The following is a 25,970-nucleotide window of genomic DNA, read 5'->3' as shown; positions in this document are numbered from 1 at the left end:
CGAGTTTAAGTCCAGCAATTTCGATTATGAAACGAAACAGTCGAAAATGAGAAATTAAAGCAATGAAGAGAAAAGATTCGATTCATAAAAAGATTCAATCGGAAAGAATGAAATAGAGATGAAAGCGTTTTTGTGTACGGAGTGAAGTTTACGAACTACAAAAGCATAGTTGTAGAGCTGGGATAGAACTCAGTTTTTTTTTTTGTTTTTTTTTTGTCTGGCACGTTTCTAGGGAAAAAGGAAACAAATTCAAGAAGAAAATAAGCCAAATTTGCACTATAAAAAATCGTTTTTGAAAAGTCTGTTGAATTCGCCAGAAATAGTGAAGGATTTTTTAATTATCAAATGGTTGAGATAGGCCTCTTGGAAATCCATCACGCTTCTTGAAGATGGTTTCAATTCTTATTTCAGATTATTGTAAATAATTGTGATTTTTGAACACCTGAGAATTACATATATTTGCTTTCTAACATTACATGTATATATCTCCGATACCAGAAAATTTTAATTTTAGAAATTGAATATTTAGTTTTTATAATTGACGAACAATAATGTTAGCAGTTCATGTAATTTGGAATAATTTAAAATCATCTTGAATTTATTTATGAATTCTTATTACTAGCAGAGTGGCATAGCTATATGGTGAGCGAGCAAAGCGAGTTGGGATAATGTAGTGATACAAAATGAATCACAATATTGTTCTTGGGAGTTGGTGGCCGAAGCCAGCATAGGGTGTATTCCCCTAGTAATTCATAATTTATGCAATATTTTAAAGGATTTTTTTTAGTATTTCAATAAAAAAGATTATCTCCTATAATAAGAAAGCGAAATTTCAAGATAAAAAAAAGGAGATAATGAACATACTTTTAATATTAAATTGTGGTATAGGAAAGAAAAGCGTACTTAAAAATGGACTTAAAAGCGTACTTAAAAAACAATCATTATTGCTCACTTGTAAAGTTAAATCTTTACTGTACTCGTTACTAGAAAATTTAGAAAAAAAAATGTTTTAATGAAATCATGTTTTAAAAATTAATTCTCTCAGATGTTCATTCTCACCCACCAAAGTAAGTTTTTACATAATTTAGTATCTAAAGGTCTAACAGTTTGTCCTAGACCCCTAACAAACAAGCACTCGCACATCCCTTTTTATTAGTAGTAAAGATTGAGATCCAAAACAACGTATGCATTCTTGGATCTTGTGTTCGAGTATTTGAAATTTTAAAACGCAAAAACTAAGTATAAATATATTGTGCCAAATGCATGGTAATTAAAACTCTGTAATAAGAGTAGAATTTGAAATTTTTGAAGATTAAATATAACTACCTTATATATAGCCATATAAACGAACAAATTGGAAGAATATTCATAAATAATATTGACGAATATATTTCAAAGCTGTATTTGGTTTAAAGTTCAATTTCATTTTGAAATTCAGATATATTCCCTTAATGTGATTTTAAATAGCCACTTCAGTTAAAACTCCATTTAAAGAAATTCAGTAAAAGTATCGAGTACCTGCATTTTTATTAAAAATATAAACGGTACAAAGTCTAGAAACAGAAAATGCTAACATTAACTGATACAAGCACATACAATGCACCCAAAAAAAACATGATATAACACAAACGTATTTCAAAAGCAAAACCATTCACGTTTTATATCTATATTTTAAATAACAACATCATATAAAAATAATCATAATAACCGAAATTAAAACTTCCATAAAAATTACAAGATGCACAGAGAACATCAATTTTAAACATAATGGACTCTAACATACAAAAATAGTTGGCGTTATATACAGTAAGCTAATTTCAAAAGTATTTTTTTTTTATTTAACCCGTTAACGTCCAACTTAATAAAACACGAACTTCAATTTATTTCTTTTAATTTATATCTATAAAAATGTTTTTTTATAAATTTTGTAACAATTTTTGTTAAAAAAAATTAATCCAAACATTATTTTTTAAAATTTTTATTTTACTTCATCTTAACATAAAACAAAATAAAATATCAAAAAAGGAAAATTACATTTACATTCCTTCCATTCCGTTCTAATGTACTTCAAAGAAAATCTTGCTTTAAAATAATAAACTTCAACAAGACTATATATTTCTTGTGCATGCTTTTTGTCTGTACCCTTTTTGTCAATTTCAATCCATTTTATATATATCTATGTTATTAGATATTCTATCCCCTAAAAATATAACAACAAAAATTGTCACATTGAACATTTTGTAATGAGCATTTTAATAGTAAAATCATATCTTCAAAAATTCTTAAATTTTTTTATAATTAATACTTTTTTTAAACTGAAATCGTGGAAATATTATCACTATATTATAGACGAGATATATCGCTATATATTGTCTTATATATATCGTTATTTTTAAGTTAGACATTCTTAAACTTAAAAATTGCTTCCTCAACTATTAAGTCAAATTTGCAATTTAAATATATATTTTTAAAAAGTGAAAAAATTCCTTCAATCAGCATGATTTATTTTATTTAAGATTTAATAACCTCGCTGCCTACTATTTAATGATGTTAATTTGTACATCACGTAAAGGATGGCATACTTTGTATTTTTTTCACCAATCAAATAAGGCACGTAAAACATGAAAATCAAACGACCTCCCATATGTAATTGTTGAATCAGATAACAATGTTTGAAAAATAATTCACAGTTGCGGTGAAAGCTACACGTATTTAGTCAAAAACAAAACTAAAAAGATAATATATAAATACTTTTGTACTATATCTGATAAAAAGTGGAACAATGCAAAATAAATATCATGTAAAATATGCATTTAATCACAAAAATGCCACAGGCATTTTTAACAGGAAAGCATGCTAACAAATCTTTAAATAAAAGAATACAAAGTATTTCTAATATTAGAATCAAAGTATTATCTAATATTTTCAGTCTGCTGCTTCATTCTTTTTTTCTCATTTCTTTCATTTGTTTGATAATTAGTATTTATTTAAGATAAATAATCGTAGCAATCATTCTCAAGAGAAGTTCTTTTTGACAAGTTTCGATCTTAGTTCAGTAATTAAAGTTCAACGATTAGTTAACAACTTCTGCGATTTGGTCTTAGATCAGTAATTAAATAAAATTTCGTGAAAATACTGTCCGTGATAAAACAAAATAATAGGACAAATATAATGCATTTCGGATATTGATTTCTTAAAAATACTCATTTAGGCTGAAGACGAAAAGAATTTACAAATTAATTTTTCAAAGTACATTCTGTTCCAAAATGTTTAACAAATTTCTGCTTTGTTAGCAAGATATCCTGATTTAAGAGGAATTTTGAACTTTATCAAATCAATCAGCTGTGCTCGAAAAAATTGAAAACAAAAATATTAATATGCTCCTTTCAAATTTAGATGACATCTAAAATTTTACATAGAATGTTAGTGACCGAAATTTTCAGCAGGGGAAAAAAAAAACAACTTTGATTTTGAAACATTGAAAATAAAGATTTTATGCTCATCTTCTGTTCATTAATCAAAATAATATGTTAGATGCTTAAATATAGCCATTCTTTTAGAAGAAAACTCTTTGACAACTTTTAAATAAAAAAATATTTTAATATTTATAAAACACATTTCATAATTATTCTAGAAAATTCTTACAAACTGAAAATATTTTTAACTTACACTTTTACAACATAATATATAACAACAAATTAATTTAAAAAAACAGGATAATTGTATGTTTGTCAAAAAAAAAAACTTTTATCGAAAGTATCTGAAGATTTCCTTTGAAATAAATTGCCTGGTAAAAAAATACTTGAATGATGTTTATAAAAGTATAATTTAATAAAAAGCAAAAGAAGTTTACAATATAGAAATAGGTTTTGCGATACAATATAATTCAAAAGCCAAAAACTTTGGACGTTTCTATAACAAAACTAATTCTTCGCTTCTGACGGCATTCTCAATATAAGAACACCTACAAAATTCCTTTTTGTGATTTTATCTTTTGACAATCAGAGAAGTATCTTTAGAGAAGATGAATATTATAATATGATGATTTTTATAACTGTTTAAGTACATATTACAACGCAATTAAAAAATAAAAACAAGTCTTAAAAAATCTACAGTTCTTATATATTATCATCTAAATTTTAATATCTACAGTTCTTATATAATATCGTCCCAATTTTAAAATTCAACTACTTAAAAATATTCAAAAATTATAGAAGTTAGGGTTGAATGTATTCATTTTTCTTTCTAATAATTTCCAGTGATAAATAACATTTAAAATTATAAATAAGATGCAGACTTCAAAATGAAATCTTATATATATATATATATATAATGATATTTTAAACTCTTAATTTAGACCATAGTAAAATATTCTCTTATTTCGTGATCCAATTCCACTTTCGGTTTAATTAATTCCTCTGTAAAAAATAATGCGCCATCAGAACTACGTTTCAAATGTTAGTGATACTGCGGTACCCTTGAAAAGGTGTCAAAGGTCACCACATTGGCGCGTGGCCAGAAATCCTATGTTATGTAAGATTAGTGATCAGTAAGATTCAGATTGACATGAATGAAATTCTTAGGTTTGTAAATTTCATGTATGGATTCTATTAAAACAACAATTACTTAAAATTATTGGACAGATAACGGGCAATTTGAAGGTTGAGCTTCTTCAGTGTCGGTTTTTCTAGGTGAATCCTCATCGTGTTTGGCAGTGGCTGCTTCCTCTGCGTTTTTCACAACAACATCAATTTTTTCAATGGCAATTCTTTCTTCTTCTTTATCTTGATCTTCTTTCGAATTCTTTACATTACCATTTGATGCAACCAAATCATCGCAACTTGTTGAAACATTTTGTTCTGTTGTTTTCATTTCTGCTTTGGAATCATCTTTGGAGTCTTCAACAGCATCACATTCACTAAGTAGTCGAGTTAGTTTAACATCAACTTCTGTGTTGGGCATTTCTTTGGTTGAAGTGTTAGTTCCCTCAGCTGTTGAAGTTTTTGTCGAAGCTGTTTTAATAGATTTGACTGGCACAGTCTTCAGTGCGTCGTCCAGAGCGTTCGTCATCGTCTGGCATGTGCTGTCTCGTCTCAAAACTTTCCTTACTTCAGGTGGGGGTTTTGAAATATCCTACAAAGATAAAGGCTATGTATTAATTTTTAAATGACATATTTGGAGCTGAAATAGTTTTTAAGTAGCAATATTGACTTTCTAGAAATTCAGAAAACTAACATTTTTATTATGCATCATTTTCCTCACACTGTAAACATTGTAAAAAAGTATTAAAATGCGACTCAAGGAAACAACAAAATACACGCAGCATAATATTAACAAACCAAAATTAATTACAAGAATAAAGTACCTAACACATTTCAAATCCTGCTTTCAGTAATAACTCATTTTCCATTGAATGAAAAGAGCATGTTTAATACAAATTCCGTCCTGGAAATGAATACATTATAAGCTTGAACTGAAATAATATGTGTATTCCAGAAAGAGATATTTCACCTAACAGTCGTCATACATATTCAAATATAAGGTATCATTTCCTTTCCCATGATTTATCAAGAATGAGATGGTTTTAATTTCTTAAAGCCCTTCCCTTCCGCAAAATCGACTTGAAAACATTTTTGATTAGCTTTTTGGTAAAAATTTTTAGATAATAATTTTAATTGTATTATTTAATTATGATTAATTGTTGTTACAGTTATTAATGGTTTCTTTTATATTCTAATCATTGCGAATTTATGAAATTTGGATTTATTAGATAACTTTCAATTGCCATTTTTTCTTAAAGACGCTAACGTAGAATGAAAGTTTTGTAGTTAATAAGATGATGCTTATATTAAATTTTTAAGAATAACTATATTCATAATTTCTAAAAAATTGTAAATAATTTTGTTTAATTCAGGTTCCACAAGAGAATTTCTTAATTTATTGAGATTTTTAAATGATGCAAAATTAACACACAAAAAATTTTTGCTTCTGATCAAAAATTTAAAACTTGTAAAATTAAATTTAAAAAGTTACCAGTTATTTAAAGGAAAATCATCTTGAGGAAAAATTTATATTCCGATAAACTTTAGTTCAAATACAGTCATTCTAATAGCAGGAGTTTTAAAATAAATTGTCTTTTATTATCTGTCTGTGAGCTGCATATTCTCAGAAATTTGCTGCTTGAATTTTATAAATTTTTTATTCTTAATTAATAATTCCGGGGATCTATAATCTAAATACTTTCACGTTCTCAATAAATTACTATTATTTGTCATCATTTATATGCTTTTCTTTTTCAAAAATTTCTTTAAATAAGACTATTAAACGTCTCACGCTAAGCTGTTGTAACGCAGTTTCATTCTAATTTCCGATAAGTGAAAGTTTCATGTTCTTTTAGCAAGAATTTTTATTATCTTTAGACGACCCACCTCCGTATATGTTTGAAGAGGATTGATTAATCCATAATGTTATTTGTCATGATTTGACTCCATGTAAGGGTTTGGGAAACAATCATTCTCCGTTTATATCAAAAATATATCTTTATTCGACACACAACATCGCGCACTCTGTCCCTCGGAGCTACTCTGGTTTTTTTCACCGCGTTCCCCGAGAAGCGGGAAACTGAGACATGCTGCGCGTTCAAGGCCATTTTATGATTAATGCAGATGAAACGCACATCACACTTTGGCGCGCTTTCACCGAGAGAATTAGAACGATCGCTACATGTTCAATAAATTCTTTTAAACAGCGCCTTTCAAAGTAAAATTACTGTAACTTCCATTATCCACATTAAGAGCTTTACCAGTATTTTCAACACACCAAATCAGCAATGAATCGTCTACAAGCCTTATTCAAGGTATTTTCTATTTCGAGCTGATAATATACTTACTGTAACTGATAATAATCTGACAGCTTTGTTCAATGATTTGACCTTCACCGATGATAAGTATAACCTTGCGCTATTAGACATTTAAAATCATCGTGCTGTCATGAAATAGACAAAATTTCATCCTGTAATTGTAAACTTATCGTTAAAACCATCATTCACTTCCTTCGTCATTTTAATCGCTTAAAAATCACGTGAATATTGCAATAAAATACTTTTACCAACCACTGCAATTCTCTTTAAAAAATGTGTACAGCAAAATCTTCATATGTATATTTATTTTCAAAGGTTTAAGATCTTATTATGTCTTCCATAGTCAAGGTGATTTGATTAATAGTAATCGATATGCAGGCGCATAAAACAATAAGCTTTATCGACCTTCAATTATGTTCATCAATTGGAATAATCTGACAAAAGTTTTAAAATGCGTGAATTCGACCTCTCTTATCTCAAAAGTACTTGCGTTTTCCAAAACTAAAGCAACGGGATCACTTTGAGAAAGGAACTGCAACCAGAAACAATGACTAGGAAATATCCATGATTAGAGGTGGAGTTAAGATTTTTATTGTACAGTAAAACTCGATTGTCTGAGCTAATTAAAATGGCAAACACAACGGTAAATAGAAATTATTCAATTAACAGAGATAGAATAATGGACTCTAAATGTTCAATCATGCCTTCTTTTCTTTCGGTATGGTTTTCCGAAATTGTTTATTTCGAATCTAATATCAAACGTTTACATGCATTTTCTTGCATTATTCTTTGATCCCTATGCGTCACTTTTAGTAAATGATTTTAGCGTTAGATCTTTTTATCTTTATGTTTCATTTAGTAAATATATGGTACCATTTTCGTTCATTCTTAAAAAATTTTTAGAGGTGGATCATATTCAGTTATGATCAAAAACTACTACCGTATGTGTTACTAGTCTCCTGTCATCTTTTCTTGAGAGCCATAACCTATTCTAAACCTGATATTTAATTTTTCGATTGTACTACTCTATCTTGCTTTCATATCATAGAAATACGCTCCGTTGTCAGCTTTGATACTCTTTTCTGAACACTTTTTGGACTTTATTAAAAAATGAAAAACACAGTTTTATTTTCTGGTCCCGGCTCGGTTAACAGATACCCAGGTTAATAGAGATCCGGCTAATCAAGATGATGACAACAAAAATGGGATTACTGGGTAATATTGATTCTATGCACATTTATGGGCAATATAATGCTAATACTCAAACTATTCTTAATCTATACGATAAGCGAAAAATATTTATTTGGTTTAGTGACTTTTAAGAATACTGCGTTACCTGGCTGCCGTTCTGTGGATGATGAAGAGACAACTTTCTAAAATCCGGTTTCGTATCATCGATAACTTCTGGCTCATGCGTAGTGTGTGTCTCTATAACAATCAGCATTGAGTATTCCTGAGCTTCGTGGAAAAAGGTGAAGAAGAAGCAGCAGAAGAAAATAACAAAGACCCATTCAGATATGGCACTGGCAACGTACGATCCTCCTGTATCGATGGGCAACTTAAGACTAGCCCCCATCGTTGGTGGATAAGGCTGAAAAATAATTAAAATTTAAAGAAAATACGAAGTTCAAATAAAAACTGCAATCAGAATTAATCAGAGTATAATTTATTTGATTTCTCGGACAACCTATTTAAAAGTATTCCAAAGATTATTGGGGATTTCTGTTTTAAAAAAATTACTTAGCAGAATCAGAATAAAATGTTATCTCATTCACAGCTAGTGAAACTGATTGTATTGTAATTTCCTTTTTAATAATTTCAAATAATCAACAACACATATAATGATAGCGTTTATTTGCCAGAAAAATACCTAATATACAGCGACATTCTTTTTTATAATAAAATGGGAGGAATATCTTAATAATATTTTTAAAGTTTTTACATTAAACAATTTAATCCTTGAAAATTTTCTGAATACTTTTCTCTAATTCGTTTGTTTTGACTATTCAAAACTTCTGTTTCTTCATGTCAATAATGGGGGATTCATCTATATACTTTGAAAATTTAAAAAGAGGACATTTAATTTAAAAAGTGCTTAATTTAAAAACGGAACCATTAATATATTCACTGTGGTTGTGGCGAATCTGCTGGCCATCTCCAACATTATTATTGTTACTTTATGTATTATCCTGTAACAATATATAGGGCGATTCAAAATTTAACTTACTAACCGTTCGGTAGGAGACATCGAAATTACACTGGAAGACATTGTCTGAAATGCCAGTCTGATGAACTAGAACGCGCTATAGTTGGATTCTACTTTTAGTCATTTAAAATTCCGATTACGCACAAAGAACAGCAGCATGATATGGTAGATATGCTGGCATCATCGCAAGAATATCCATCGCTACAATAAATATACACAAAATACAAAGTTTTTTCGAAAGGCTTGAAGGTTCAAGTGAAATTGCTATGAAGCATGTTTAAATATAAATGGTTATATTTAAGCAGTTGAGCAGTTTTGAAACTAGAAATGTGCACGTATTGCCAAAGAATGAAATATCAGTAAATGAAAAATATCATATGTCACGGACATGCTATTTCTACATTTTCGAGTATGTTCTAACTCATCCAGTGATTTTTTTCAATCATACATTCCTGTGAGATTCTGAATGGGTTTTTGTGCTTCTTACTTCCCTTAACAATCTATATGCTGGATAATGAATAACTTTGCCTAGAACAGAGAGCGTATATAACTCCATATAATATGTCTTGTCGTTAGTGTTCAGTTAATGTTCCTAATGAACAAGATACCATATTAAACCCATCCTACATTGTTGAATAATTTCTTTCACTTTAAGAAAATCTTCTTATAAGTGGAATTGTTTTCATATCTTCTACTTTCAAATTGCTTCACATGATCTAGGAGGCACAGTTAGAATTTAAGACATGATGCCACCAAACAGAAATCGTATACATGGATTTTGTACATTCTAAATTCGCCATGGTCAGTCATTCTTGCTCATGAGCGCTGTGGCAATTTGGAGAGAGATTGCCAATTGAAGTGTAATTTGGCAATGGTTGAAAATTACGACGTATATCACCAAATGACTTTAATGTACTGTCGAGTCCTTAATTTAACCATCTAAACTACCATGGAAATTTAAAATAATTTAATGTATGGATTAAATAGGCAAAAACTTATCTAATCATTTTACATAACTTGCAAATATTCCTATGAAACCCTCCATTTGATATTTTTCCCTAAGCAAAAGTAACACGGAATGATTTTTTTAAGCATTAATTAACTTTTACTTAAGAAAAAGTATTTTCAACGAATTTTTTTTAATTACTTATTTTATCGAAATCACTCGATTTCACAATAATGGATTAAAAAAAGCCATCAGTTATAGATGAAAAAACTAATTAGTAAACCTGTTTGCTTTCACGAACTTTTCAAACTTTTTTAATAACAGCTTTTCGGATCCGATCCCCAAACATGTGTTTGAATCTTCATTATTATATTTTTTCTCAAATCTATGCAAGATTTATAATACATAATTTCATTTCAGACACACTTACCAAAATTCCAGTGTAATTCAGCTCATTTTCAGTACTGTTCAAATAATAAAGGTGTGAAATTCCACCAAAATTCTCAGGCACTGTTATCATATCTGAAGACAACCGTTAAGTCAAATCACTGTCATGTAAATAAGGTATTTTAATTATGATTATAATTTTACACACTAATTTAATATTATTCAAATGTAAATGATAAACCAAATTCAAATTTCTAAGTATATACGGAACATTGCGTGCAATTTACATTCTTAGATTCATTGTTATTATTGACAATATTCCATTGTCACTTACTTCATTAAATATAAGGAAGACGAACGTTATATACTTACTTGGATAAGTGCATAACATTTAAAAAATATGTAAATAATCACAGACTCTGCAGGGTGATTCAAAAAAGATGTCAGTAATCCAAACAGATTGACAAAGCTATCTTTTCTTCATAAGTTGCAATATCAAAACGTTAAAAATTTCGATTTCATTTGCGTGTCATTAATCTTGTATTTCCTAAACATGAAGATCACTCTTTGTTATTTTTGGGCCGAATATGAAAACTGTACCTTAAGAAGAAGGAGGACACTAATTTAAATATTTGTTACGCCAAATGAGAAGCCACATTTTCGGTCGCTGTTCCAGAGATGTGACATATCGAAAATATGTTCCAGATAATTCGCCTGTCCTTCGAAGGGCATAACGTTACAGCATTGGATGTTATTTTTGGGTAAATTCCCAATATCATTTTTAATTAAACATGATTTATGCCTTCTAAAATTGTTTTGTACTTTCCTTTTGTAATACTCGCCTCTCCGATTTCACTGTAAGTTTTGTTTTAAAACTTTAACATCTCATTTCTATATTAAAATCGTCATCTGACTAGGGTTTATACAAAAAACGACTTTTTGAAAAACCGGTTTTCGAATTCCAGATTTCCATAAAACCGGATTTAGCCGGTTTTCAAATTTTTGTCAAAAAAATAGAACAAGGAAAAATATTTTCTCTAAGTTATTTAAAATAACAAAAAACGAAATCAATATCAAATTCAATATATATATATATATATATATATATATATATATATATATATATATATATATATAATTAAGGCTTACATATGCATATTACTTACACAAAATAACGAAAACTTAAACAAAAATTTTGAATAATATTTATATTGTTTTCACTAATTTTAATTTCTCCCAAGAAAATAGGATTTTAAAAAACATAAAATATAGACTGAACGGTGACTATGTTTTGTTCTTATTTTGGATACAATATTGCCTGAAATTGAAAATACTGGTTCACTAGATACTGAGCATAGTTTTATAGTTTTCAAATAACAAATCTATGATTTTGGTTTTTTTATTCGTAGCCTCAAATAATGAAAATTCAGCTTTCAGTGTCTTTGGATTTGTAAGTTTTTCTTCGGGATCTTTAAGAAACTTATGAATTGATTTTTCCATGGTTTCTTTTTAAAAAAAAGCATTACTCTGAAGAGTAGTTTCTTCGATTTGCTTTTCATCAGAATCGGTTTCCACATAAGAATTTGGAAATATTCTGGACAAAATCTGTCCAGATAACTAAATAATTTCGATTTTTGAAGCTAAAGAAAGTACACTAGATTTCTTCGCTGAACTAGGAATGTTTTGTGGAATTTGCAAATACAGCAAAAGAGTTGCTAATTCTACTTGTCTTTTTTTCTTTTTTTTTTTTTTTTTTTTGAATTCGTTCTTCTAAAGCATAAAATAATTTCAAACTTATTTCAGTGTCCAAATCTTTTAGTTCATTTACAGAAATGCCAATATACCTTCACTTCTTAATAAATTCGCATCTCGTCGCCTTAAGCCCTCAGTTGCTAGACTAATCGGTCCCAACTGATATATATATATATATATATATATATATATATATATATATTAAAGAATTGTAATATCCAGAAAACCGGTTTTCATACTTTAAAAACTGGTTTTCGAATGTGACAAATTTACTTTTTAAAAAAAACGGTTTTTTAAAACCGGATTTAAAAAACTGTCAAACCCTACATCTGACGACGGTTCATAATTACGAAATCCATCCCAAAACAGCCATCGCATGCTTTCCTAACGTGACGTAAATATAATTATCTAAACTAAACCACCCTACGAGACATGATGAAAAATACTTCTTTTGTTGAAAACCTAATCAGTGTTTTAATTTTTTTAATCTACCTATACGCATATTTGACATGTCCACAAAAAGACCCCAAAATTTTAAATTAGAGCTTTAAAGAGTTGACATTTTTTACCCTTTTATAATGACGCTATGAAATTTTAATCTTCAGCTGGCACCGGCACTTTTCCACGTCACGACATCTTGAGACTGTTTTATAAATGACATAGTGAATCATTATGCTGTGTGACAATTTTTTACGTTTTGGAAAAAGGAAGAGAAAGGAGTCTGTATGAAATTTTGTGCAATTTGGCAAAAACACTGACTAAAATATATTGAATGAAGTAATACGTTTATAGAGAAAACTGTTTTATCCAATTTCAGTGCTATGAGTGGTTTAGCTTTATCAAAGAATAAAACACATATATATCACATAAAAAATGTTTATAAAACGAAACGTGTTAAAAGGCACAAAATAATGGTATAGCAATTAAGAAATTCGACTTTTAGCGTTGAAAAGTAGAAAAAATACATAAATAATTAAATTTATTTTTACTAATAAAAAAACATTTTTCATAAAATTATTATCAATTTTTTTCAAAAATTTCGTTTCGGAACATATCATTACAATAAGAAGAATTGAAGAGGATTGATTAATCCATAATGTTATTTGTCATGATCTGACTCCATGTAAGGGTTTGGAAGCAATCACTCTTCGTTTATATCAAAAATATATCTTTATTCGATACACAACAACATCGAGCACTCTGTCCCTCGCATTTCGCCGCGTTCCCTGAGAGGCGGGAAACTGAATCATGCTGCGCGTTCAAGGCCATTTTATGATCAATGGCGATGAAACGCACATCACTCTTTGGCGCGCTTTCTCCGAGAGAATTAGAACTATCGCTACAGAATAAACACAAAAAGTAATTTAAACCTCAGATTTACAAGCCTGGATATGGAATTACCGCAATTTTACTATACCTACTGACAGTATGATGATAATGCTGAATTTTAAAATAATTAAAATGTAATGTTCTACAGGGGCTTCAATACAATTAAAGTCAATCCATAATACATCACCTACTTTCCAAAAAACACATAAGATTTACACAGTTAAAAATCATAACAAAATATATATTAACTTCATATAAAGGATACGATAAACAAAAGCTGCTGTACAAATAAACAGCAAAAGAACTCTCAATGAAAAAACTGTTTCATTCTTCGACTTGAGGAAAAGCGTGAGAATGCACTGCAGAGAAATATAGCACAATCCTAAAGAAAGCAGCATCACTCCTCCAATCATATGTGGGAGACCAACGTCCATTAACTGAAGAAAAAAATGAATTGAATGATAAATATTTAGCAAGTACAAATACTCATATTGCAATAATATTCCTTTAGGCTTTAATATTTTTCTCAGGTATATCAGTTATTTTTCATCTCGAAAAATACATTTTCAATACATGAAATCCCCAATATAATTTTTCGCTTAATGCATTAATAATTTTTTTTATGTAAGCACCCTGTCTTTGACGAGTTGACAGATGTGAGGTAAGAATCACGTGATATAAGATGAATCTACTTTAATAAATAAGGCGACACATTAGGAGCTTGATCAATTGAATCAAAGTTTGACAAATCTGGCCGCGTTTCACTCCTTCAAAAACACGCTTGAAGATATATCCATAACAAAATGTAGAGAAGAAATGCGTCGAATTATTATTTTTCTACAATTCTATCTCTGTTTTATGCTTTTTTGCCTCTCAGCAAATACTCTAATGTATATGATGTCGGACATCAGCTGCCAAAATATCAGAGATGTGTTATAATGCATGACCTGAAGATTGCATTGATAAAAAAAATTCTTTTATTGAAATTATATTGAAATGTTGAAATTAAGGCAGAATCCCTTGAGTGCTTTCATTACAAATATTGCTCTTAAATAATAGGAATCACTGTAATTCTCTTATTCATTAAAAAAAACCACATTATAGCAATTCCAATTACAGCATTGTATGATACAAAATGAATATCAATGACACAATTTAAAAATTGAAAACAATATATATTAAAGATACAAACTTGTTTAAAATTTTATAAAATTTATATATGATGAAAAATCATCAATAAAATACGTTTTGACAAATATTTTCACACACACGTTTCTGAAAGTTCTGATCGGTCAAGATAAATGAATACTTTTGAATATCAATCTTATAATTTATGATTTTAGTTTTAAAAAGCATACATCAAAACTTTCAATATCAAAAATGTTATGCAGTAAGATGATGGTATATCCTGAGAAAAAAGTATTTGTTTTCTGAAATAAATAAAACATGGATTTAGTTTATACTTACTCAAGAATTTTACACTTAATAATATTAGAGTATGGATTTCAAATAAGACTACAATACCCAAAATTTATTCGTTGGAAAAATAATCAGTTTTTTGAAAAACCCACGGGTTTTTTTGTATAGTTTATTTAGGAAGATCTCTTCATTTTTCTAAAAGATACTAAGACTTATTATACTAAGATAATAAAAAAAAAATTAAAATTAATGTATGAATTTTACATTAGTGTTTGAAACTATTGACGCTAGATGGCAGCACATCTCATTAAGGCAATAAATAGATCGATTGGAAAGGCGTCGGTAAAGTTTCACAAGTTTTTATTATTATTATTATTATTATTATTATTAAAGGAGCCATACTCCTTTAATAAAATCTATCCTACTCTAAAATGTGTGATTAAAAAATCACACATTTTTATTTCTTTCTGAGTGGGTTTTCTGCATATTAGTTTTTCTCATAACCGTTGAATAATATTTTCTAAATGCACTTCAAATAAATCTCGTGAAAATCATTCAATTCCTTACAAGTAAAGCTGGCATTTCATTTTGTTGAAAAATTCTTTTACAAATATTTTGAATAAGTGCATTTATATCTAATAAATATCTTTTTATTGACTCTTTGTAAATCACCTTCCTGCATTTTGATCCTCCCCCCCCCCACTCTGTGAGAGCAAAGCATCTTACTGGAAAGAGAAAAAAATATATAGAAAGGGAGATTTCATATAATAACTGCAGTTTCCAGAAGATATTAGATATCAAATATTCGATGATAAAAGACTTAAAAACTTGTTGACAATTGACGACTTCCCACAAAATCAAATACTAGGAAGAACTACAATTTCGAAATCCGCTGCGAAATCCATTTCTTCTAAAAATAAATATATGCTATAATAAATTCAATACGTAATTCGAAAAGTATATTACGGCGTACCTCTTTAAATTTATTTAATTCAATATCAAAAAGCGACCAAAGAAACTGAAAAATGGGAATTCCTGAGATAACCCTTTAGTGATGGCTAATAAATAGGACTGCTTCTGTTTTTGTCACAACAGTATAATCAGTAATGTGTGTGTGGGGGGGGGGATTATTTTTCTACACAATGTTTGTCTTCGTAAAAACTGTATGCAATAATTTAAGGATTGGGAATTTAAGGATTGGGAAGTGGAGTTCCAGAATCAATTCTAGCAAAAATCCGTCTTGTATACGAATTTAGGGCACGTTGAATCTGTTGCGAATCGAACGTTCTCCCATTCGTTCGCGGTGTCAAATTTTGGAAATGAGGTAACCATATCGAGTGTCATTTTTCATCTGAAATTACGAAATCAACATAGCTCTCTAGCAACAGCAAGACGGATGTTGCATAACGAAATCAAATTATGTCCATTATACTCTTCATAAGTGAATTAATATGATGATAAAGTGTGTTTTCGACTTTTTAATTGAACTTGCTGTATCTAATAAGTCTATACATTTTAAGTTTACGAATTTCTGAAGCGATATATTCAATGTATATCCTTTTTATTATTAAATGCGAAAATAATTATATTGTATTTGTTAAAAATTTCGACTTTCAAGATTTTGGTGTATCTGCGTGTTTTAGACATGGCGGAGTTCGAAAAAAAATTATTATTGAAATTAGATCTATTTGTCTCTCTGTGAACATGGTACCTTAAAAACGCAACAAGCTAAGCACATGAAATTTAGTGCGTTTTGAAATAAACATTCTAGATTTCTGTCTAATTTACTGATGAAATCCGCCCAAGAAAATCTTTCTTCCCGCTCGCGCATTTGTGTGCACGGAAATACAAAATAATTTTTAAAAATACAGCGGATAAAATAAAATAAACTTTGTATTTGATCTTGATATCAAAAACATAGCATCATATCAAATTTTGGACACAATCGCTCAACGGAAAGAAATCAAAAATTCAAATTCGGTTTTCTTTACTATCCTACAAAGCTAAATATAAAACGAGCCGAATTCTTTGAGTATATAAGTTTAGTTATATTAATGTCCCCTTTTAAAGCAGCATAACAACTATTTCAAAAAGTATTTCGTAACTCGGAACTGCGATCAGAGGACGAGGTTGATACTTGACATGTCACCCACACTTCAATCCTCCACACCACACCAGAAGAAGGGTTAAGTATACAAAAAAGTAGGAGGAAAAACACTTCCCCTGGTACTTTGCAAAACGTGTAAAATAAATCTGGAGACACATATGATATTTTTTACCACCATTCTTCCATCGTAACAATTTTCACTTTGTAACTGCAAAATATGATATTTGGCACGGTTTTTTTTATTTATTTTTTTTATTTTATTATTACTTATCGTCAAAAATACTGACGAGTTTCAGTAATTTTAAAACAAAATTTTTAAAAAAAATGTGTGTCTTTAAATTGAAAGCAAAATTTTTAATTCTTGAAATATTTAATAAGGTTGCACTGAAATAAAAAAAAAAAAATATTTGAATATAATTAGCCAAATTGTCATCCATATTTTTAAATTTCAAGCTCTTCAATACTTCAATTTTTTTTTTTTTTTTTTTTTGTATTTTTCCAAGTCATTTAAAATAAAGAAATACGAATAAACGCATTCGTACTTGCTAAAAATCTTGCGTATTTATACTTTCAAAATCAATCACTTCTTGAATTTAGTATATTTCGTTAAAAAGCTAGATTTGATTTATTTTTCTTATTTCGATTTTTAAAAAATCCACTCGTAATAACGAAATAAATAAGAAACAATAGAACCGTTTCATGTTCACATGATACACATATAACGACTCGTAGAGTAAGAATTGTCACGCGACTGTTACCGTTAATGATTGACTCTATCTAATATATAAAAAGGAATTTTTGTTTGTCCGTATTTTATGCGCTGCCATACCATTTATCTGATTGCGATAAAACTTTGCAACTTATTACTTGCACTCGTGCGCAAGTTATAGGCATAGTACAATTATTATATCTAATATATAAAAATGAATGTTTGTTTGTTCGTATTTTATGCGCTGCCGTACCATTAATCCGATTGCAATAAAACTTTGCCAACTTATTTCTTTGAACCTAGAAAATCTATGTTTTTCAAATGGCCAGTTGTATGTTGGATGCTCACGAGTCGTACAGCCACGAAATTTATTTGTTTTTGTTGAAGACGGAAAAGAAAAAAGTCTTGTCTACCCTAAAGTATACTTGAATTATAAAGCCAAAAAAATAGAATAAATATTTTTATACTTCTTTATATGATATTCGATTTCATTGAATGTATTCATTGTCGACAAAAAAATAAATAAATATCATTCTTTCTATCATTCCTAATTAAGCAGAAAGCTATTTCAATTTTCCAAAATTATTTCTTCTGCGGCAGCAACGCGCCGGATAACAGTCAGTATTACATAAAAACTTAACGTAAATGGATCCAGATTTGTTTTTAAAACATTCTAAAAGTGCTAGTCATGCTTAAAACTAGATTATATAAATTAGCTTCACAATGTAAAAATGTTACTCGTTTGTAATTAATCATCTAAAAATACTTAATAGTGGTAAATGCCTGCAAGAATCATTCAATTAGTTATTAGAAACCCTCACCCTGTAATAAATTCGAAAAAAAAAACACCCCTAACTGATTAATCTTTCTTTTTATGAGAAGACTCCTTGTAAACAATAATTAAGTGAATAATCACCATAAAGAATAAAACTAGTTTCACTACTTTATCCGGTCTAAAGCCCCTTCAGGCATGATAGCAGGTGAAAGGTTTCATCGTTATCTATGAGTGAAATTCCGAACTGTCAAATCTCAAATATAGAACAGATCAGGTCTTGTATGAAAAGGCGCGACAGTGAATTCTAGCGACAAACCTGCTTTCTAAGAGATGTTTTCATATATTTCATAATAAAGAATTTAAATGTCATTAAATGGAAGGACAATTTATAGCGTTTGTTTCATGACACCATGAATATGCATTTATAAATTAAATCATGTAATATTTAAGAACTATTTGTCTTCTCTTATAAAACTGTTTCCTCTACAAAGTAGATTTTTCTTTAGATGGTTAAAATGTTGAGTATATCAGAAAAAATCCCCACCCCGACATTAAACATAATATTCTCCTTATTTTGAACCTTTACTTTTTATCTGATATATAATTGGTTTTCCTAAACTGTCCTGAGGTCCGCAGTTGCTTAGTGGTCATGTTTGGGCTTCGCGGTCAAAGGCTTCTAGATTCGAAACCCGATTCCACTAAAGATGCGCTGAGTAGTGGATCTGGGATATGTTTAAGTTGACGTGGTGAACCAAACATCGTGACAATTCGTGAGGTGCAGAAGCTTGGTGAAGGGAGTTTCATCTTTGACAATTGATCTTAGTTCAAAAAATTACCCCCAAAATAGCTTTTGTGTTGCCTCCATGCAGACCAATAAAGTAACTAAGGCAAACTGCACTGTTATACTTAATTGTATGATCTAACTTCCGTCTTGTTTTCTGTTAATAAACGTACTTGTACAAAAAAAAAAAAAAAAAAAAAAAGGTCAATTTATTTTTTCATAAAACATCTCAAATATTTTTCGCCAATCTTATTTTGTGATCTCATTATGAAACTTGCAGATTAATTAAATTTACGTCTTATTTTAAAGGCACGCGAGGGAACTTGGGGGCAGGCCTCAGTAATTTGAATGGCGATCATATGTTGTTATCTGATTCGAAATTCTTCACCAAACTAACATATCACACGCAGACAGTTGACTCCCAGTGAGCATATTGTGCAAGAGATCCACAAATAGCCTTTTTATATCTTGGAATTAGGCCTCGAACTTTAGACTATCCGGTTCCGAAGTCTAGACCCTGTCATGAGATCAAAGGAGCTTCATCGTGCAACACAAAAGAATAGGTAACACCACAGATTAAAATATTAGGTAATGTGCAGTTATATTTTGCAGCTGCAAATGTATTTATCTTGCTACTATAACAATACAAGAACCGACTCTATTGCAGTTTTTTTAATAGAAAAATGATTAAGCTTAAGAAACAAATGTGCCCAAAGATGGCTGAAAAAAATTTAACGGATTTTTTTTTTTTTTCCCCTTCTGAGAAGTAACAAACCATAAATTAAGATATTTCGGTTCAGTACGCCCGTAATTACTCTTAATATTCGAAGCGTAAATAATCTATGAATCTTACTGTTGAATCAACCTTCGTAAAATGCAAATTACGGGTGAATAACCCTAACAAACGGATGTCAAATTGAAACAACTATGTTTGATCGATAAGGGAAAAATCGTATCACGCAGAATGAATATTTATACATTTGTAATTAATAAGACAGAATTGTAACGTCATTTTACCAGGAAATAAGCCGCTAAACTGGGTAGTAATTTCAATGCTAATATTAAAAGTAATGTTTTAAAATGTTTGGCATAGAAATGGAAGCATCATTTGTAAAGATAAAATTATCAAATTAATGTTAAGAATAAATTATCAAATAATGATAAAAAGATAAAATTATCAAAAAAATCGACTAAAGAAGAAAATACCGAAAGAAATGTTAGCATACTCTAATAGAATTAAATATAAGTTTTTACTATTGCCTAAAACGAAACAACACGCATTTACCTAAATGGACTCTCTTGCATATCATGCAAAAGAAATGAATTGGAAAGCAATGTAATAGAAAGGAAAAGAAAATATTCTTGATTAGCATTAGAATTATTACATGATCAATTGTAACCACCAATCTATGACCATATTTATACTCATTTCTATTTTCATTTGGAGTAGGTAAAACCATCACAAAAAATTTAGTGCCAGTTTTTTAGGTAATTCTAAATTAATCACTTAAATCTCTTTTTCATCTATCAGGAAAAAAACTGGCAAACCTCACAGCTGGATTCTTTACACCTTTTACAGTGATCACGGAATTCAATAAGCCTCTGTATCCCAGTGGTAAGACTCGACTTTGGAACTGGATGGACTCAGAATCGAAAACTGTTTCCATTACATATTCTGTAATTAGATCTAGTGTGCGTTAAATCATAGGTAGAAGATCAACCCTCCTCTCACATGTGTGGCGTAGAAGTTTTGACAGAATGTTGCCATCCCAGGTGTCAATTAACTGATTAAAATTCAAAACTGCGAGCTCCACCTCAAAATAGCCCTCGTGTTGCCTCATAACGGGTGATAGCATAATTTTATAATAATTCAATAGGGCAAGACTCTGTAAAGAGTAATCCTGAAACACTTTAAAATAAAATACTAAACACTTTCAGAAATATTGCTACAATATACAGGGTGTTTATAAAGTCCCGGACCCATTTTGATGTTTAATAACTCATAAAATAATAAAGATATAAACACACTTATGACATTTATTGATGGAATAACTCATATATTTTCCTTTTCAGGTTTGAATATTTTTACTTTTGTAAATATCGTCTGCGCGTGTGGTTAATTTCAGATAATTTCATTTTCCAGTCTAAATATCTGTATTTTTCTAAATATTGTCTGCTTATTATTTGCATTTTTCTCTCTTTTGTTTTTGTCCACTATTGCAATGTTATTTTTACTTTTGATGTGTTTGTTCTATGTAGTACTTTTGTATGTGATGTTTTATTCGAGCGGATATTAAGGAGAATGCATACACCACAAGAGAAAGCACAGATTTTATGGTGGTTCATAGAAATGAAATCGATAGTGCAAGCACAGAGAAATTTCAGAAGAATTTACCAAAAAGATCCTCCATCCAAAAACAGCACCTTGCGGTGGAAAAAGAATTTTCTAGAAATTGGAAGTATCGAAGATAAGAAACGTTCCAGACGTCCTTGCACAAGTGATTTTGATGTTGAGCGTGTCAGAGAGGCATTTTTACACAATCCTAGAATATCTGTGAGATCAGAGGCAACAGAATTGGATATGCCAATTTCGACGGTGTACAAGGTTATTAAGAAAAAATTAAGACTGCATGCATACAAAGTTCAAATTGTTCAAGTTTTGGAACCGAACGATAGACCTAGGAGGATGGCCTTTGCAACAGATATGCTAAGGAGGATAGAAGATGCTGCTGATTTTCTGAAGAGCATAATGTTCTCCGATGAAGCATCCTTTCATGTTTTTGGCATTGTTAATCGCCATAAAGTGCGCAAATGGCTCTGTGGATGCCGACATGCTTGTCGCTACCTGGAGTGAAATTGACTATCGACTTGATATTCTCCGTGCGACGAAGGGGGCACACGTGGAAGTTCATTGACAAGGGTCATGAAACTTTTTGAGTCTATTTAACCATTTATGTTATTAATTTAAATCTATCTTTATTATTTTATGAGTTATTAAACATCAAAATGGGTCCGGGACTTTATAAACACCCTGTACTATTTCAATGATAATGCACAATTAACAGAACTTATGCAGTGCATGAAGCTTTAAAATTCATAATGTGCCTAATGTTACATACATTTAAACATCTTGTAAATTAACGTAAGATGCCCTAAATTAATCTTGCTCCAACTGAGCTTCTAAGTATAACAATTACTTGAAGTCTTATTGGCATTTTGCCAGAATATAACATCAACATAATTCATTCTCTTTTAAAATTTAGGTCTTTTTTGGGGGGGGATATTAAGCTTATATTGTCCATAATACTACTGTCTGCAGTTAGAAAATAAGTGCCAATTATCGGATAGTAACAAAATTATCATAATTTCTGTTAGGTTCTTCAATATGCTTATATCTTCAATATCTGAGAAAAAAAAATTTGATAAACACATCTAGAGTCTAACAGTTTCCGGAATCAACAAACGGAGCACATTTGGGAGAGTGCAGGTGTAAAGCTCATTATTGGCAGATCGGCGTAAAATGACCAATATGGTACGCGGTAACTTCTGAATCTTCATCTATGAACGGCACAGAAAATGCTGAGCAATCTACGATTAAATTCAGTGTTTTTAAAAAAATATTTTATGAGATAATTTAGATGTTAAACGAAGCTTACAGAATGATGTAATAATAAGATACATCGTCGAAGAGATGGAACAAACTCTTCTGCAAACATCGAACAAGATTTGAAAGCAAAGAAAGATAGAATTGTTCTTGGAAGAGTAATCCAATGTAATAATTTCATTCATTACAAAACCATTACAAAGGGTCAAACTATGTGCAAAGAACTGTACTCAAAAGTATCTTGTCGTTTACGATGCTATTTGAAGGAAACGCAAAATGAAAGATAGAAGAAAAGAAGAGAGAAGTGCAGAGAAAAGAATGATAGAAGTGCTCTCGGAAGAGTAACATAGTGTAATAAGTTTCATTCATTACGAAGAGTCAAACTATGGATTACAAACTGTACTCCTAAGTTTCGTGCAGTTTACGATATTATTAGAAGGAAACGCTTTAAAAAATAGTTGCTGCGTACAGTAACCTAGCTAATGGTTTTAAAATTACTTTGCCATGGATTATGTCATCATTCTTCAATTTTCACTGTACCTATCCGACCTCGCACCAGCCGATTTCCATTACTTCTGAGAGAAAAAATGAAAATGAACTAGTAAGGCTTTTCAAATTCTCAGAAAGACACTAAAAATGAAACCAAGCAGCTGGTGATTCAGATTATGAACTCAAGTCATGTTTTCGACAGATAAGTTAACCTTGAAGCAATTGCGTAAAAGAGAAGCTTTGAAAGAGAGGTAGTGTAAATTTGCGTTGCTTTAATTAATACATTTTTGAAAATTCATTCAAGAAACTTTTTAAATTAAATAAAATTTCCTCCTTAAATGCTTACACAAATATTCAACTTCAAAGCTTCGTTCATAGGTTATTATAACGATTTTGATCCTTTTTCTTATTAATATATAACCAAAAGTTTTATTCGTATTTTTTATTAGAAGAATATGTGTTACAGCATTAATGATAGCAGATACATTTATATTAGAATACAAATATTCAAATATATCATCCACTTTACTTATTTTAGGTGCGCCTTATAACGAAACATTCAAAATATCTATCAAATATTATTCGGACGATATTAATCAATATGAAATAATTTGAGCTTAAAAGGAGCACTTCAGGAACGAAGTTAGACTGTAGGTTTTGAAATAAATAGTAATTAATGTTAGTATCCATATCAAAAAGAGATATCTGTGATTTTAAAATCTATAATTATCTGTCATGAATAAAAAAATCACTTTAATTTTTATCTATGATATAAAACCAATTCTTTAAAATCCAAAAAGCAAAATTAAATTACTGAATTTATGACTCCGGAAGAATAAAATATCTAAGCATCTTTTTTAATCGAAGAATTTGGCAAAACTATAGGAAAATGTTTTCCCCGATTTTGTTCATTGGAAGGTAAAATCTACAGTCCTTTTTAATCTCTTACTAGTTTACCTCTTCTTGTTTGTACTAATTACCAATAAATTTAACTATCACTCATAGTATGATACAATAGGAGAAGGAAGTAAAACTATTTTAGGATGAATAGAGGAAATACAGATAATTTGCATAGGAGAAATGTAACATTAAAGTTCAAATCATGCGTCCGACTTTACCAGTCAAGTCATAAGAGGCAAATACAAAAGAAGCCATTAGCGATTTGAAATGCGCTGATAGAAGTTTGGTAGTACATACGTCCTTCCTACAACGCAGAAGAGTCGGAGAAGTCATTACCGGCATATCTGGTCGTCCTCGTCATCTGACCGCGGTTCAAAATTACGAGGTCCGTCCTAAAATAGCCCTAGTGTTGCTTCAAACGGGACGTTAATATAACTAAACTAAACCGACATATCTCATGAACATTTTCCTCATAGATCGAGGGAAACTCGTATCAAAGCTAGAGATATTTAATATTCATTTGCTATCAATGTACTGTTTCTCCGCATTTTGTGTCACGAATAACTTGGCCTACATAAATCGCATGTACTTACCGACCTTAATGGCTAAACAGCATAGTATTTGTTACAGCCAATGCTTAGAGAAAAATATTATACTGGTACAGCATATGTACTACTTATAGGACAAAGGTTGAAAAACTATCTCAGATAGTATCCTTGGAATATGATACCCATCCTATTTAACTGAAAACCACAGATATATTCGTTCGAAGATATTCTGGAAAGAAGAATATTCATTAGAAGAACAAAATCTATAAAATTAACTTACCCATACGTCCCTATTTCTGTAGAAATTCACAGGGTATCCAGTTATTAAAGTAATGCCCAACATAGATATAATGCCTACGAAGAGGCTAAGCCTATTGATAGCAGTTACTAAACTGCTTTTTTCACGATTTTTCTCCAGGACAATCATATACCTTTGAATCATGAATAGGACACCTGGAAAAAATGTTATTTCAGCAAAATTCATTATTGATTCATTTTTTGACTCATTTATTCTTTCAAATCAATTAAGTTCTTTAAACAATTTTAAAATGAAGTTAAAATTCCTAAGTCTACTTTTGAAAGTATGTTTAATAATGAAACTATTCGAAAGTCAGCCCGTATATTGAATTTTATAAAGTGCAATTTTAAAAAAATTTACAAAATATTGAAGGTATATAGTTTTGTACACCTTTGATCTTTAATGAAATTGTAAAATTAAAACAAATCTTTGGCACAATTATTTCGATAAAAAAATTTACCGCATAATATTTAGTTGTTATATTAGATTAATGTTCCGTTTTGAAATATTTCTATGATTTACAGGGAACACATCTCAATACAACGTTTCACCTCTCTGTAGACTTCCGCCATATAAACGAAAGATGTCCAAATGTTTAACTATGGGACCGCCATAGAAATTAAATTTGAAATAATCAATCATTTAAATTAAATGGAAAACAACATATGAGATATTACGGTCACGCAATATCTCATATGCTTTACGTGTAATCTAATAACTAATGAAACGTTATCTAATTCCATGCTGTGGCATCATATTGGTCTCCCTTCAGCAAATGTGCAATGAATTATAATATTAAATTGGAGCGATATCTACCACTTCAAAAGGGATTCCCCATTGAAATATGGTGAATGAAGTTAC

At 29.9% G+C, this 25,970-nt stretch overlaps 1 protein-coding gene across 1 annotated transcript in view; it reads right to left on the bottom strand.

Annotated features, from left to right (window-relative positions):
- Window positions 1–1,508: 1,508 nt before the first annotated feature.
- LOC129960861 (uncharacterized) overlaps window positions 1,509–25,970 on the bottom strand; it is a 43,344-nt gene continuing 18,882 nt past the window's right edge. The window contains exons 4-8 of the mRNA XM_056074567.1: window positions 25,092–25,264; window positions 13,745–13,916; window positions 10,442–10,533; window positions 8,196–8,450; window positions 1,509–5,133 (exon numbers count right to left, since the gene is read on the bottom strand). Coding sequence (XP_055930542.1) covers window positions 4,633–5,133; window positions 8,196–8,450; window positions 10,442–10,533; window positions 13,745–13,916; window positions 25,092–25,264 — 1,193 coding nt within the window. The 3' untranslated portion in view covers window positions 1,509–4,632. The remainder of the gene's footprint in view (window positions 5,134–8,195; window positions 8,451–10,441; window positions 10,534–13,744; window positions 13,917–25,091; window positions 25,265–25,970) is intronic.

Source organism: Argiope bruennichi, chromosome X2, assembly GCF_947563725.1.
Source record: "Argiope bruennichi chromosome X2, qqArgBrue1.1, whole genome shotgun sequence".
NCBI classification, from domain to species: domain Eukaryota; kingdom Metazoa; phylum Arthropoda; class Arachnida; order Araneae; family Araneidae; genus Argiope; species Argiope bruennichi.
Note: the sequence above shows the minus strand (reverse complement) of the source record. Positions and strands in the feature narration are given on the sequence as shown.